General features: G+C 47.7%; 1 protein-coding gene across 1 annotated transcript; it reads left to right on the plus strand.

Annotated features, from left to right (window-relative positions):
- Nucleotides 1-294: 294 nt before the first annotated feature.
- On the plus strand, nucleotides 295-16,311 carry LOC144819928 (thioredoxin-like). The gene is made up of 5 exons (XM_078677630.1): nucleotides 295-347; nucleotides 2,823-2,927; nucleotides 14,243-14,302; nucleotides 15,477-15,542; nucleotides 16,176-16,311. The coding sequence occupies exons 1-5, from the start codon at nucleotides 324-326 to the stop codon at nucleotides 16,236-16,238; spliced, it is 318 nt and encodes a 105-aa protein (XP_078533756.1). The 5' UTR covers nucleotides 295-323; the 3' UTR covers nucleotides 16,239-16,311.
- Nucleotides 16,312-17,240: the final 929 nt, after the last annotated feature.

Here is a 17,240-nt window from a genome sequence, read left to right on the forward strand (position 1 = left end):
CTCCACCCACTCAACAATGCTATCGGTGTGCATTCCAGTTGTATATCTACAAAACAAAGCTTTTTAAAAATATGTTTTATATATTCAATTCCAAACGTCTAAGTCGGATAAAAAAAAGTAGAGTTGATTTTTGTTTTTTTGTTTAAAGATAAAAGGAAATCCCGGCCTCACAGAAGGCACCGCGGCGCGGCTCCGCCCACTCTCACAGGTTTAAAACCCCCACGTGTAGCGCGTCTGCAGTACTTATCTTGGGTCTGTGCTGTTTGGGCGCTGCTAGAGCAGATTTTATATTGTACTGTTTTGTCGCTCTGCTTGTTATCAACATGGTGAGGAAGATCAGAAGTGTGGTAAGTCTCTTGTTAAATCTGTGCTGTGTAATTAATTTTTTTCTGGAAAGAGGCCTGGAAGAGGGCTAGGGAGAACTAGTGCTCGTTTGTTCAAACAGAAAACAATCCATTAAAAGCGAGAGGGGCGTAACTGCTCACTTGGACAGGTTTTTTTCTTTAAATTGTGATTCCTCGTATTAGTAGAAAACAGTTTCTCTAATGTTGTATTCATTGGTAGAGCTGGCGATTGGGGAGCCCCCGATAGCGGAAGCCCAGCTCGTGGTACTGTCCGAATCTCGAGTTTTTATGCGGCTTCTGCTTTTCTCCCTCGCTCTACCCAGGATGTGTGATCTTGGGGCCAGAGCTGCCGACTCTAGAGCTGGGGACCAGGTTCCAATCTCGGCGTCGGCTCCACATCCTGTGACTCCCATCAAAGCCTTAGTCTCCCCCGTGTATACGCAATGAATGTGACCTAATGTAACTGGTGTTCATGTAAAGAGCTCTAAATTCGCGCTAAATAAAACCTTCAGAAACCAGCATGGAGGTAAAAGAGCCTTAAAAAAATGAAATCAATGAATACTCATTTACTGTCCGTTTTGTACAAAGTGAAACCAGAAAACCTACTTAATTATGTGATCTTGTGCACAATTTTCTTCATTATCGCACGCATATGAAAGCGCTTTGAAAGGTGGGTTCAGACTACAAGTTGTACAAATACCTGTTTGATTTGATAAAACCGTGGTTGCTGTATAATCTGGGCCCAGTACAGGGTGTAAATGAGTGACCCGTCTCTTTACTATTTAAACGTGCACCATTGGAGAACTATCACTCGATTGTTTCTTATGGATGCAGCGTCATGTGATTTATTTCCAAGCCTTTCCATGTTAAAGAAATATACGAAAAGTTTTGAATAGACTTTATCATATTTTAAGTGATGGTTGTTGTATGATTTACTTAGCAAACCTTTTCAGGGTTCGGGCTCCGAGATCGAGCCATACCCTTGACTCGGCTCTGCCTGTTAATTTGTTGGCTCACCTGTGTCTGTTAGACGCAGCTGCTAAATTTCTCCAGGCTAGTAACTAGTTTGGGCTTTTAGCCAATGGGATCGTGAGTGCGCAATAAACCACATCTTCATGTTCATAGCCGTGTTTGACACTCCACTCAGTTTCAGGCACATTGGGCTTTAAAGGGCTTTGGGCTGCAGTCTCTGCAGGCGACTGTTAGTTAATGTAACTGTTCTAATAGTTTATCCGATATTTTGCCAGTCAATGGCCAATTTGAAGAGTTTCTTTTTGACCTTCCCTCTGCTGCTAGGCGCTTTCTGTTAAGTTGGCCAGGCCTTGCTCCTTAATCAACACGTTTCCCATCGCGCTAATCCATGGGAGAGTAATGATTAGATACGTCACAAGTGTGGCTTTTACGCAGTGTCCTTCAGGTCGTCCCTAGCATCTGCTTCTCTACAGAAGACCTCGTTAAGTCTGTAATAAACCGCCCACTCTAGATATCGGAGCTCGGCCGCGAACAAGGGGTGCCTGTCATGGGACCCTGCACATTCCTCAGGAGTGACCTGAGGATCATGATTGTGGCATGTAGATTAGTCTCCATGCAACTTCGAGTTTCCAAACATAGGTGTGTAAAACTCACGTCATTTGCTTTTGCATAATTTAAGTGAAATCTGCAAAGCACATAAAAATGTTTAGTTTTCACAAGATTCATTTTAACTTGACATGCATCTCCTTGGGTAGTGCTGAACACATGATGCAAACCAGAACTTATTTTCTGGTTATACGTTCTTAAAAGCAAAGATGTTGCAGGTGTAATTGCACCACATGGTGGAATGCCATCATTTAGCAGTAGGTGAATTTGTAAAAGATTAGAGTTGTATTGAATATCACCAGGGCCTTGTTCCTTATGCTAACTAGTGTACGTTGTTATAACTTGCAGGTAACAATCTGTCTTGGGGTAAAAGTCGTATGTAAAACAATCCAGGGTGATTTCCTCATATCACTTGTTTGCAGCTCAAAAGATGTACCTTGGCTAGTGAGCCCTGTGTGGGTAGGTTGACCAGAAGTTTAAAGCCAAAAACCGGGACATTTCACAAAAATAGGACTACAATTTTCCTTTAAGCGACGAGAGTGCCCCTCAGCAGAGAACTACAGGCAGTAAGAACATACATATAGTATAATTTTTAAGCCCAGTAGCTTGCCTGTTAATTAAATTGCTTTCTTGAAACACCTGCTTTCTTGAAACACCTTGTAAAACATAAACACCTCCAACCGTTTTCAGCCGACCCTCTCCAAAAACGGGGACATGAGCTAAATTTCTTGAAGTTTGCTGGTTAAAAACCATCCTGGTCACCCGATGTGTAGGGTAAGAGGCGGGCATCTGTCATGGCTGCTGTAGGCCAGATGAACTAGAAAGGTAATTGGTAGAAGTCTTTCTAACTTCTCAATGTTTACATTACCAATCTGTTGTGCATTTTTTTCTTCTCTCCAGGCTCAGTTTGATGACATACTGGCACAGTCCCATTCGAAGCTGGTCGTCGTAGACTTCACTGCGTCTTGGTGTGGGCCATGCAGAATGATTGCACCTGTGTTTCAGGTAAGTAAGCCCCTCTTTAATACTATTTGTTGGGACCCAGTAATCAAGGCATCCCCTGCCTTGTAAAAGACTTCAAATAGGTCTGGCTTTGTGCCCTGCTGAATCTGATGTCTGGCTCTGACCTCCCGAAGGCATCACCAGTCCCCATAAATGGGATCAGCAGCTCAACAATCCACTGCACTTGGTGGCACCTCAATGGGTAGCGAAGGGTTGACCACAAGGTAAAAGTCTGCCTGGCGCACCCGCAATGCAGGACGTTTCCGGGCAAGGGTGGGCTTGTCGGTGGCTGGGCTAGGCCACCCCACTTGCTTCCTATAATGAAGAAAAGAGGGTTCCCGATTCGAATACAGGCAGGGTGGTCGGGGGAATATCGTGGAACTAGAAAAACCACAGGTGGCGATTTGCCCCCCTCTTAAGGTGTTTTTTCCAGTCCCCTCGCTTGCTTCGTCTGAAAGGCATTGTAACTCTTTAGACAGTGGCTTCTCTCTGCTCGTACGCGAAGTGTTTACCCCATCACAGTAAAGCAAGCATTAAAGTGCTGGAGTTCCTAAACTTTTATAGGAGGACCCTGGGTTGCTAAAGAGCACATTTGAGCAGCGTGAGTTTTTTTTTTTTAAGTCATTTGCTTTCTTCCTCCGCATGTCAGTGACGCCCACATTTGAACATTTATTACTTCAGTGCACACAAGTTATTTTTAGGTCTGGTGAGCTTTCTTTACCTTGCACCAAACAAACCTTTTTAGCTGACCGGATTCGTTCCTCACTGGCGCAGCAGCCCCCGCATGTGCTAGAAATGTTAAGGGCAGCATCTCTTATCTCCTCTCACTAGTGAAATGCCCTGGCTAAACCCCAGACTTCAAAGGGGGTGCAGACTGAATGAGACACACGGGCTTCTATAGGTGAGAACGTGTACACAGACGGGTTTCGTTACAAGCAGTCTTCCTGTTCGGTAGTACCCACAACCAGGTAAAGCACTTTGACAAAACCCCGTTTTTTTTCCGATTACCTTACTGATATCACTGAAGTGATTTGCTCAGAATCACAGGATACACTTTATTCCCCAGGCCTCATGTTGGCTGTTGTGCTGCAGTGGTCATTAGACAGATCTTTTCCCCATGACCACCTACTTCTCCACTCAAATTAAGCATACAAAGCAGAAGTTTTCCGAGACATTTCCTATAACGCAGCATCCTCCAACTTAACTGTGGGTCCCAATATGCAATGCTTCGACTGGATGCAGGTGAAACCAGCGAACATGCAACATCAAGGAGAAACTGCATAACTTTAGCCATAACTAGTTTTGTATTGCCGTATATATATATATGTGTGTATGTGTGTGTATATATATATGTGTGTATATATATATATATATATATATATATATATATATATATATATATATATATATATATATATATATATATATATATATAATGACTAGTGATTGAGTTTACACTTTTTGGTTTTTAAAGACTGCTGAGGTCTCACTGCAATCTATGCCAATCCACTCTACTCTTTACCACTCTATACTACGCCACTTTTACAATCTGCACCGCTCCACTCTATTGCACTGCAACATAAGCAGTGGCACCATACACAACTTTACACCACTCTGCTCTCCATCACCAAATTACAATACACCTTTCCACTGCACATCATACCACATTTACACTACACAAATTCACACCACACCATTACACAACTAACCATTCCAATCCACAATTCCACTCCAACCACAACCATCCACTCTAACACAAGGTTAAAAGGCATTGCCATTTACAACGTCAATAGCGCTAACTCAAAAATGCAAGACCTATTGCGTTGCTAATGCTTGTTTCAGTGGATAACCTGCTGCTTGCCTACTCGTCCAGTGAGTTGTTGTCCACCGCGCTTTAACTTCTGAGGAAGTGCGCCCCCCAACACACACACTATACAAACAAATGTAATTCTTGATTTTGTTCTTATTTGAAGGCCCAATTTGAACCGTTCACACAAAGCGGTTTAGTAACAGGTAAAGAAATAGCAAACCTTCTTTCCCCAGAAGCCTTACTGGGCGCTGGCACCTTGTCTCTAAAGTGCCGGTTTACGCACTGAGACACTGCAACGTGAGCGAGGTTCCTGGCTACTACTCTAATAAACTCATACCAGCGAGTCACCCCTGCTTTGTAAATGTGTTCTTGCTGACCACGTCAGGCCACTTGCTTTTAGACTGTGCTCCTGGCAAGGGTGGCCGTGCTCTCAGTTCACTATATATATATATATCTATATCCCCAGTGTTTTCTGTTTAACGTGGTAAAGTGCAAGTCCATGGTGGACTCCTCTGGAGCAACATTAGCTTTCCTGGACTGCTTAAAGCGGGTGGTGGGAGTAGTCTCATAAGACACTGAGCTGGCGGAGCGCCATCTGTCGCTCTCCTGACCTTCCAAGCCCTGCACCAATCCTGCTTGGTGTGCAAAACACCTGTCGTGGCAAGTACCGTCCTAGATGTGCAGTCAAAGCTGAAGCAACCGAGCCAATACTTGCTGGTGCCTCTTCATTAGTATCGGCACCAGGGGACTAATCTGAAAACCAATAGAGCGGATTAGGTGCCAGGTGGCCGGCAAAAGGAAGAGTGTCCGAGCTCCAAGTTCAAGAGGCCCTGCATATCTAATCTCATTCCAAAGCTCACCAAAGGGTTGGCAGAAGAGGACATTCTACAGGGTGAAAAAGAGACACTTTATAGAGCTCTTAAGGACCCAATTTCAGTGCAAGATTGAACCTATTTACACCCACCTGGTGGCCATCAGAGCTAAATTAATTTATCTGATTCTCCCCCTGGCCACTGACTAATAATCTTGGGGTACCTCCAATCGAGGAGGGTAATCGGGTGGGCTAGTATACCATCCCGTCCACTGGAGGCACTGTTTTACATGCCGAGGCGGATCAAGGTACTTTTTCACCTGTCCCACAACCCTTGAATAGTCCCTGTCAACCCCCACCAAGGTCAACATTGCAAAGAAGTGGTCTTCCGGGGGGCATGGCCAGGCGCCAGCGAAGATGGCCGCCTAAGACCCGAGCTTCGCCGGGACGGAAGCTGTCCCCATGAAAATCCGTTCAAAATCCTGACCAGGGTGCTTTCCCATCAGCGCCCTGATGCGCGGTGCCCTTGGGCGACACAGAGCGGAGCTCTGCGGCCCGGCGTGGCCGAGTCGCGACCATCCTTTCGCCGAGGCGGACCTGGGGCTTGCTGCCTGCAGCCCCGGGCCGGGAGCCACCAAAATCGAGGCCCCGGCTTAGGGCCTACCGCTGTCGCCGGGCCTGAAGGCGGCCGACCTCAATCTGAGCCTGCTGTTGACTCTGTGCCCGTGCTGTGCTTTTGCCGGCCTCCCGGAGGGCCCGTGTGAGAGGCGGAGGCGGGAAACGCTGACCCCCCGGGGGCGCAGAATCAGATCTTTGTGGCGCCGTTTCGCGGCTCCCCGAAGTGGCTGGCCGGGAGGCGGCAGGATACGCCTCGTGAGGCGCACGAGGCCCCAGCGCACACCCCAAAATGACAGCAAGGCAGTAGTTTGGCTACAGCGGTGGAGTGGCAGGACCGGCCAAAGAGCAGTATCGGTCAGATCCTGCTGGAGTACCCCGGGGGGACAAGGCCCCTGCAGCACGTAACTGGGGTTAAACGGCCCTGGACCCAAGAACATTGCCACTTTTGAAGGTGAGGGGGCCAGGAATAGCGTGAAGGTCCTGCGTTGGTGCCGTAAGCGTGTGGGAGCGGCGGTGTGGACTTGGGCCCGTGGTGGGCCATTCCCAAGAGCAATGACGGGCTGGGCCCACGGAAGATTTGCTGGAGCCTGGTGGGGACTGGGCGAGGGCACCCAGGCTTGAGGGCGGCCTGTGGTTCTGAAGATGGTGCAGGTGCTGTCGCGGGTCTGTGCGCAGGTGGTGGGTGAGGGCCTTCCCTGCCACAAGAAGCTACGGGCCGCACGTAGGGGAGGCGGAAGCGCTGGAAATCTCTACTACCGTCCAGCGATCATTCGTGCCCGGTGGCTGTGCTGCGGGGGCGCTGCCTGGTCACCATGAGACCCAAGGGAGGTGGGTCCACCCAGACTAACAAGTTGGACAGGTGGGTCCACCCAGACTAACAAGTTGGACAAGTATGCAGTGCCACTGAGTCGAGGACAGCTGGGGACCAGGCGGGCCAAGCGGAACCCTCTCTAACTTCCATAATGGCTGCGATTCAGACGCAAGGTACCAACCTGGTGACAAAAATGGACAAGATCTCCATTGAGGTGAACCTGCTCCGCACAGATTTGGGCAAAACCACCGAGAGATCGAAGTCAAACGCGACGGACATTAAAGCGTTCCAGGTCTTGAAGGTCGAATCAATGAGCTTGTGCACCAACATCGCCAAATGGCCCTTCGGCTCGAGGATCAGGAAGGGAGGGCCGAAGGAGTAACATACGCGTGGTGGGGGTGCCGGAAGGAATGGAGGGTCAAAGTGTGGAGCTGTTTCTCGAGGACTTGATCCTCCACCACTTGAAACCTACAAGACTGTCCAAAATCTTTACGATTGAACGGGCCCACCACGTGCTGGGCCCTAAGCCCAAGCCGGGGTCTCTGCCCAGGATGATCGCCAAAATACTGAATTTTTAGGGATCGAGACACTATCCTTCAGGTGGCAAGCCAACAGGGAGACCTACAGTATGAGGGAGCCACTATCCGGTTCTTTCCCGACTTCACCCTGCAGGTCCAGCAGGAACGGCGCTCATTCTTGGGAGTCAAAGCGGCGCTACGTGACCGGGGCATCAAATGTATGATCTTTCCAGCCAAACTGAAGATCATCGTGGGAGGCCGGTCCCTGTTCTTCACGCCAGCGGCGGTCCAGGAGTGGCTTGACATGGCAGCGCCGGCCGACCGGGCGCGACAGGAACATGACACATGGAGGGAGTCGGGCCCAGTCCCCCGGGTCTGCTGCAGACAAATCAGAAGGGGACGTACGGAGCCAGCGATCGTGGTGCTCCAGATCGGCCAGTCCCCGATGAGACGCTATCTGTTCTGCGGCTGCACGCTGAGGACTTTTACTGCGGTACCATGCCCTACTGAACTGTAAAGTATACTGTGACTGTGATGGTTGAGGGTTTTTGATGCTAATGTAGGGATGGTAATGACATTTGCCCAAAGACTCTGGGGGTGGCCGGTGGGCACTCCGCGAATGTGAGGGGTATCTAGTCTGGGGGCAGCGCAGGTACGGCGGCAGGAGTTTGGGCCCGCGCACGTTCTCCCTAACAGAGTTTACCCGGGAGGGGGCAGTTCCCTCACTCCTGGGTTGGGGCTGGCCGAAAGGTGCTCTGCTAATTGGGGCAGTGGGTAGTTTGAAACCTAGGGAGCAGGGTGGGGGGGTTGTTCTAGGGGTAGGCAATGAATCCAGTTGGGTTACGATGGGAAGGAGAAGTGGGGTCGTTTGCGAGGGAGGGGGGCGGTGCTACGGGTGGGGGACTGGGGATGGTAGGACTCGAGGGGGGTGAGGAATTGTGGGGAGTTGGGTAGGGGAGCACTAATTGTTTGGACACACTTGAGAGGCAATGGAAGGATCCAGTGGCGTGCAGAGGTCCCAGGGTCTACGCAGGACGTCCGTTGTGGATATGGCTAAGAAATGGGACAAAAGAATCAAGATACTGAGTTGGAATGTTAATGGGCTGGGGGTCAAGCGTCACCTGCCTGACTCTGTGCTGCTACAGGAAACCCATCTGTTGGGCAACACCTGCCACGCCCTGAATAGGTACATTACGTGCTGGCAGCCCACTCTGGTTTTACTTCGGGATCCCGGGGGTGGGTGTTTTGCTCCGGCGCGCCTTCCCTTTCCTTCCTGATCACACTGATGCTGACCCGCAGGGTCGCTTTGCCACAGTCTCTGGTAAATGGGAGGGGCGCAGGCTAACCCTAGTATCCACATACCAGGCCTCCAGTCGCAGGCATACACTGATCTTGTAAACTCCTACTCTCCCTCCCGGACTGGCAGCTATTCATAGGGGGGGACATTAATGCAGTAGTCTCCGGTATATTGGACAGACATCCACCCAGGGATACACCTCGGGGGCAGAGATGGTTGGGGGAATTCCTAGAAACGTTTGGCCTCACGGACATATGGCGCCTAGCACACCCCACGGACACGCAGTACATCTTCTCGGGGCCACACCACTCCTTTGCTCCGAGACAGTTGTGCATGAAGCAACGCATCTGGCAAGAGGTATTTCTGACCACTCGCCGGTCATGGTCCACCTTACCGTGGGCAGTAGACGGGAGGGATGCGTGGGGCCTATCAATGCCTGGTATCTCCATAACTAGGATCTCCATAGGGCCCTGACCCTCTCCATAACCAACTATTAACAGCCATGACGGTTCAGTAGATTCGGCAATTACATTATGGGAGGCCTTTAAAACGGTCCTTAGAGGAGAGGCCCTCTCAGCAATCGCTGGTAGATGCAAAGAGAAGGAGGGGCAGCTGGTTGTGATTAGGACTGACCTGGCGATGGTAACGGAGGTAGCAAAGAGGATGACTGCCACCAGGGAGGGTAGGATCTACTACCATGGAGACAAGGCGGGTAAACTCCTGGCGTGGCTCGACAAGAAGCAGCAGGCAAGTAAGTTGGTGGCTGAGATTCGGAAAGCAGACTGCACTGTACTTACTGAACCACGAGACATAGTCACTGAATTTGCATACCATTTCCAAGCAGTCTATAGTCTGGGGTCTGTCCGCCCGGAAGGGAGACTCGGTTGCCTTACTAACGGATCTTAGGATGCCGGCCTGCTCTGATGTGGAACGAGATCTTTTGGAGGCGCCACTCACCACGGCAGAGGTGGAGCGTGCTATCGGAGATCTTCGTTCCGGTAAGGCGTTTGGGCCGAATGGCTTGCCAATTGAGCTATACAAGCTCAAGCCCGATGGCATCAGCCCCTATCTTAAGCGTATGTTCGATGAGAGCAAGACCAAGGGGGTGCTGCCGCGAGACCAAAGACTAGCAACTATTTTAGCGATTCATATGGAAGGGAAGCCTAGGGAGCTGTGTGCCTCATATAGACCCATCTCCCTGTTTAACGCGGAGCCTAAGGTTTTAACGAAAGTCTTAGTGAACAGACTCCAACCAGTCCTCACCACACTGGTCCACCTGGACCAATCAGGATTCATGCCCCACCGCAATATGGCACTTAATCTCCACCGATTTGAACGGGGTGTTGGGGAGATGTCACACGATAAGAGAAGATGCAGTGGTGGTGTCGCTCGACGCCGCGATGGCCTTCGACACCCTCAAATGGCCATACATGATGGCGGTCCTTCGTAAATTGGGTTTCGGCCCCAGCTTCATCTCTTGGATACAACTCCTCTATTCAGAACCGCTAGCCCAGGTGGTTGTGAACAATAAGGTCTCTGAGGCATTCACCCTGGAGAGGGGGACACGCCAGGGGTGTCCACTTTCGCCCCTTCTGTTTGCCCTCTCCCTTGAACCACTGGCCACCTGGATCAGACAGGACGTCTCCCTGAAGGGGCTTCGATGGACAGACAGCTGGGAGGACAGGATCTCCCTATACGCCGATGACATCCTCCTATACCTTTCGCGGCCCTGGAAATCGTTAATCGTAGCCCTTGACATCTTCACTAGCTTTGGCAAGAACTCCGGGTACAGTATCAACTGGAATAAGTCCCTTCTATATGTCCTTCACGGTCTCAACCCCATACTCCCACGCGACTGTCCCATGAGAAGTGGCCACTGAAGGATTCACATACCTGGGGATTTTTATATCCAAGGACAAAGCCGCCATGTATGATAGGAATTTGCTCCCGCCCCTTCAGAGGCTCAAGCGTGATTCCGCTGCCTGGCAAAAGCTTCCGGTCTCCCTGTTAGGCCGGGCAGCCCTTTTTAAAATGATGGCGCTGCCCCGGTTCCTCTATGCCCTACAGAATTACCCTGATCTAGTCCCATCCTCTTACTTTACGGCTATTGAGGCGATGCTGAGACCTCCTGTGGTCCGGTACACCCCGAATAGCTCTGCAGAAACTGACTCTGGGGTGGTACGATGGTGGGATAGCCTTGCCAGACATCCGCAGATACTACTGGGCCGCACATCTCGGCTGTTAATCAAGGTACATATTGCGACGGCAACGACCCGGGATACGGCATGGATAGGTGACTCCTACCTGGGGGAACTACGAAGCAGCGCTGTATTCGCGGCTAGGCGGGCACAAACTGACGGGGCCAACTCTCCACACAGTGCAACTGTGGCACATTGCCCAATGCAACATGGGCTGGCACAACGTTCTTACCATGGCTACCCCGCTCTGGGTATCCGAACAACTGGGTCTCTTGGGTCGTACTAAGGGATTCCAAAAGTGGGACCTCATCGGTATCTCCCGGATAGGAGACCTCTGGGACAATGGCAGGGTCAATTCCTTCCCATCCCTACAAACCACATATGAGCTGGCGGACACTGAGTACTTTAGGTACCTCCAAGTCCGTCATTCACTGCAGAAGAACATCCCACATGGTACAGTGCCCCCTCAAGCATCCCCCTAGAGGATAGACTTGGACGGACATATACCGGACCACGCAATCTCACTCACCTATAAGAAATTGATTAAAAATCTTCCCGATTTACTCCTGGGCCTCAGAGGGAGGTGGGAGGCGGACGGTTTGGAAATTGACGAAGAGTAGTGGAGGAGCGCGCTGGCCTCCCTTAAGGAGGTGGCTATCTCCTCTAGGCTGCGGCTCATCCAATTTAAATTCTACACAGGATCAATCCCTAGGCTGAAAGATGGGCAGGAGTGAAGGTGACGGGTGTAGGAGGGGATGTGGAATGGTTGGCTCCTTCTTTCACATGCTGTGGGAATGCCCAATACTGCAGACATACTGGGTAAAGGTGGTGCGATGCATGCAAGAAGTGTGGGAGGTAGAGTTGCGCCCAAAGGGAAAGCGCTGTAATGGACATATGGGAGCACACAGACCTACTGGCTAAGGGCAGGCTTTGGGTTACACTCGGTCAGATGGTAGCTAAGCGCAACATTGCAAGACTTTGGGGAGCAGTCACGCCTCCACGAATCGCCGAATGGAAACGAGACATGGACTGGTGCATGTTGCAAGAGAAGGTGGTGTTTGTGGCTCGGGGTGCCCTAAAAAAGGGGAGGAGATATGGGGTAAATGGAACGACTACAGAGGCGGCATATGTGAACCCCCTCTGCCTCGTTGACCAGTACTTGAGGTAGACGTCTTAATTGTTTTTACAGATTCCAGTCCTATTGCCATGATGTAACACTGTGACCTACTGTATGCCTATGCAGCCCTTTTGTGTGTCCACGATGGCCACTGTTTGGTCTTAACTTCAATTAAAAAAAAAGGTTTTTTTTTTTTTAACGTGGTCTTCCCCGTAGCCCTAATCTATGTATGTTGAAATCTTGGAGGCAATTAAGTCTACCCAACAAGGCCTGGATGAGGTCCCTACGGACCTTTCTAGATCTGCACCGCATCTCTACTACTGGATTCAGCAGTAAAGCTGGAGGAAGATCTGTTGTAGGTGACAGACGCGCTGATTTGCTTAACTACAGAACTGAGTTGGGAAGGCAGCCTTTTTTTCCAACTCTGCCACCATGGAAAATAGTCTTGGAGTAAATCCACACTTAAGGAAATGTCCAGAGCCCTGAGGGAGGACCACAAGTTTAATAAACTGTCTATCAAAGTATATGGAGATTCACACTTCTGCTCCATCCCTGGAGCCAAACCTAGAGTGGATGGATTGCACTTTAAATGAGAAACTCCTCATCAGGTTAGGATTAGTGATGCGGGTGCTTGGTTTCCCGCTTGGTCAATTTGAGCCCTCAGTTTCTGATATGTCCATGTGATATCCTGTTTCATTTCACTTTCTTTTGTGTATTTTTTTTTTTTTACCTCACAAATATTGTCAATTCAGACTATGTTAATGGGGGATTGGAACTTCTAGATCCCTAGTGTATCTGAAACCGTTAACATCTGTTCTTAAAGTGCTATTAGTAGACTAAAATCATTAAAGTTTTTTACTTAAATGTTTTATCCTGTGATGGAAGCTGTAGTCACTTTACCAATTTTGTGTTTTGCCACCATGCCCTGCACTTTATATTCTAGATACGTCTGTGGAATTACTTCCTTAAACACATGAATAACTGGTGTAATTGCAGAGAGTTGCAAGTTGCTGGCTTTTATCCAAGGTGTTTTAACGTTTGTATATATTTTTGAGTGATGGATTGTTATGGCGACATTTATGAGTGGATTTTTTTTTTTTTGTAAGCAGGTAGGACAGTTCTCCATAATCTGCCAGGTCCTCCGTTTGTTTAAACCCTTAGACTCATGGCAGCATACCTTGGCGGCTTCTGTTCCCTAGACTAGTTGTGGTTACAGTTACTTGTATTAAAAGGTGGTAAAGATGAGTTTTGGATAGAAGGGAAGAGGTACTGCAATCCATAGCCTAAAGGTTGTAAGAATTCTGCAATACATAGATGCAGAGATCTATCCTCTCATGCTAATTATCAATGTTTTGAATGTAACTTCTGTATTTCGAGGACTTTTTGCTCTCAGCAAACACTTGCTACATTGACACAAACCTTCATGCTCTTGTGCTGTAGACATTTAAGGCGGCAAGATTTCCAAAAATTTCTTCAGTACTTCCAATGGTGTCCTTCCTGTGTCCTGCAGGACCGCATACTATTCTGTTTTCCGTCGTGAAACCTTCATTTTACTCTTCTGCAAGTGGGGCGCACCAGAAGGTAGAGCCCACTTATGGATTGGGTACTGATCAGAGAAGGAGGACTTGACTCTGCACTACAGAGGACATACCTATGAAGTGTACTGTTATTGGTCGTCACCAGGTACTAGCTGAAGGGTCGATTCGCACGAGTACTTGGAGCTGGACAAGGAGGCCCAATTGATGCAAATGCTACTTAAGTGCGCCCAAAGTCAAACTTCAAAACGAATTTGTTAACCACTAGAGGCACAAAGAGGCTGCATCTTACAAGGGCCATTTCTACTGTGGTCTGATTGCCATGATTTTTTTTTTCTTTATTGAACTGATTAAGTGTTAAACTTCGGATAGTCTTAAGTCTGCATCAGTTCTTGCATGTCTGTTTCCTAGTATTCTGAAATTATTTACTCCTGTGTGCATCCTACTTCGTGCTTGTGTTTGACGGTAAATGCCATACATGAAATGCTTTTATTCGTATGTTCAAAGGTATGAAGTGCATAGTGTGCCTTGATGCATGCTTCTTAGCAAGTGGGAGTGTCCATGACGTGCATAACTTTGTTTTTCGTTATATACTTTCTGCAGAAGTTCAGCACGGAGTACCGTGGTGTAGTATTTCTGAAAGTGGATGTTGATGACAACCCGGTAAGTGAAAAGGAGCCCTTAACACTAATACGATATTGTAATTGCATTTATATAACGCTCACTACCCCTGACGGGGCGTCAAAGTGCTTTTTCGGCGAGTAGCATGATACTCCAGGATCCGTAGAGGATTAGTGTTGAATTAGTATAGTGAAACATGCAAGCACATTTTAAGTGGTGGATAGGTTAGTCAGTTATTTGGAATGATAGCAGAAGGATAAAGGTTTGTATTTATCGCTTGTTGACTCACGCTATTCAGGAAGCCTACAAAGGATTAGTGGTGAATTAATATGGTAAAATATGAAGTAATTTCAGTGGTGGATATTAGTTAGTTACTTGGAGTGAGAAGGATAGTGGACGGATAAAAGGGAAGAAAGATTTGCATTCATAAAGCACTTGTTACCCCTGATGGGTGTTGAAGCGCTTTTCTGGCGAGTAGCACGCCACTCTGGAACCCAATAAAGGATTACTGTTGAAAATTAGTATAGTAAAAAAAGATGAAGTAATTGGAGTAGTGGATATGTTATTCAGTTATTTGGGTAGTATATTACCATGGAATTTCAGAAGTGAACATGTTAGTCTGTTAATTTCGATTGAAAAGGATAGTGGGGGGATTAACTTGGTGTTGCTACTTGTTGGCCCTTAGCCAGAGAAATCTGACGCAGGCTAAAACAAAGTAGGGTTTAGTTAAAGTTCTTTTTAGTTTAACATTTTGACAGTCTTGCTTTAGCACTATTCTTCTCTGGATTCTCAAATTGAGCAGAGCAATTTTGAGACTCTCCAAAAAGCACCTTATTTTTTTTTATTTTTTAGTCCCCCTGCACAGGTATTGTCTGAATGGCTGAATTAACGAGAGGGTTATATTTAGCTTCTACAACCTGAGCATTTGTATCACTTTTTCTTGGCTGACTTGGCAGTCTCCACGACTTGATTTTAAAATGTATGGCCAATATACGCATGTACTTCGAAGATACATTAGCATCAACCTCCCTTAACCTAATGTAATGTACGGCGGTAACTGCATCTGAACGTGTGGCATTCTACAGGTGCAGATGGTGACTCCTGGTTTGCTTGGCTGGGTGTGTAGAAGGCATGACACTCCCGGAAAACTGTCATTTCAATTAGAACTACGTCTACCATTAAACTAATGGGTTGTATTGTCGTGTCTTCCTAACAGGTGTTGGCCGAACGATACAGAATAGAAGCAATGCCCACCTTCATTTTCATCAAGGATTTTAAGAAGGTATGTGTGGATTTCTGCTTTTCTATCAGGATTTGAAGCTCTTTAGACGGCAAATTAAGAACCTTGCTATCAGCTGAAATTGTGTTTCTTGTAGAAAACTGGAATTAAGTGCCACACTAGGCAATGGAAATTAAAATACCTGTATTGTGGTTTGACTCTTTAGCTGCAATGTTGGCTAGTGCAGGTATATTTGAGGTACCTTTCTGCTAATTTGATTCGATGGATGGTTCAGAGGCCGTTGGGTGTGGCCAGTTATGCAAAGAAACTGCTTTCTTTCATGGGGCAAAAACTAGAAAAATATCAATTTTACAGATCTCCATTGGGATGTGTAAGGGCTGAACAAAAACAGCAAGGTTTACAATTGTGTGTATTTCTTTCTTTTGTTGTTTTTAACCATACCGATTTTTCTTTGAGGGATTGTAATATGGTCTTCTCTAAAGAAAATTGCCTGCTCTCACTCCCCTGGCTGAAGTGAGCTGCTAAAAGCACTGTTAATCTCTTTATAGTATCGCAAGGGGTTTTATACTCTTGTCTACTCTTCACATTTGAGACGAGGATGTTTTGTCCTGTCCTTGAGCTGTGATGTTGGTGTCTACAATAGCTTGTAGTTTATTTTCTCACCCTTTTTTTTAGGTTGCTACAGTGAAAGGAGCTAACGAGGCTGCAATCAAATCCAAACTGAGGGCGCTTTCCTGATTTTAACACATTTGATGTTTTGCAATGTGGAAATCTGTTTTGTTGCTCTGTTCTAGGACCATGGCAGATATGAAATTGTTGGAACTCTCAAATTATATACATGTTAACTTTTATTTATATTAATAAAAACCAGTGGTATAGCAGGCCCTTTTGAGGGACTGATTATTTAGGCATTAATTTATTTTTCTAATAAAAATATTTCACTTAACCCTTCCATCTACTTGATTTCATCGGTGATATTTGTGGTATGTTGGGGGGGTAAAATGTGCTCCCTTTATTGTGAAGAGGGCACTTTACCAGAAGTGATCAGCAGTCTGCTGGACAGGCCTTTAATTCCCACTGAACATTCCTCGGTGGGCTGGAGCCCTTGGAGGCTTGTTTCTGAGAGTCCTGGTGCCTCTAACTTCCCAGCTTCCTGAGGCTTTGAACAGGCAATGGAGGCTTGAAGGGGAGGGAGTGTAAAGGTGGAGCTCGGCGACCAGAGGAACAGAAGGGGAGATTCACAAGGAGACTAAGGGAGCAGTGCTACTTGGAGCATGTTTGCCAGGGCTGCTTTTGGTTTCCCAGTCTGGCCCTGGCAACAGTTGTTGTGAATTTGGATCCTAAATGGGTATTCTGTAATGGTCCTGGCACATGGAGGGGGTGGCAGGCTAGGGACCGTTTCAAGCTCGCAGATTTACGCAACTGGGCTTTAGCCCCGGTTTTGCTCTTTACGCTTGGAAAATCCTATGGCTCTGACCTGTAGGAGAAACCAACTGTTGCCTACCCCCCATTTCCATGGGGGCTCTGGTCCTGAACCCCTTCATCACTCATTTTAACGTCCAGCACCAACCCAAACCTTGTAAATAGAGGGCTAATGTTAACCATGGTGCTACCATGCAGTTATTGTAGTGCTAACCCATACAATAAGACCACTGCCCACAGCATTACAGGTCACGTGTATTGACATGAATACCACAAACTTGAGTCCATGTTCTTAGAGTTGTAGAATGATTCAAGCTG

This window comes from Lissotriton helveticus, chromosome 2_1 (assembly GCF_964261635.1).
Source record: "Lissotriton helveticus chromosome 2_1, aLisHel1.1, whole genome shotgun sequence".
Taxonomy (NCBI): domain Eukaryota; kingdom Metazoa; phylum Chordata; class Amphibia; order Caudata; family Salamandridae; genus Lissotriton; species Lissotriton helveticus.

Excerpts from the sequence above, each read along its gene's own strand:
- LOC144819928 (XM_078677630.1), top strand. The coding sequence starts at position 324 with ATGGTGAGGAAGATCAGAAGTGTG. Across the intron at positions 348-2,822 it reads TGAGGAAGATCAGAAGTGTG|GCTCAGTTTGATGACATACT; the intron begins GTAAGTCTCTTG and ends TCTTCTCTCCAG. Across the intron at positions 14,303-15,476 it reads TGGATGTTGATGACAACCCG|GTGTTGGCCGAACGATACAG; the intron begins GTAAGTGAAAAG and ends TCTTCCTAACAG.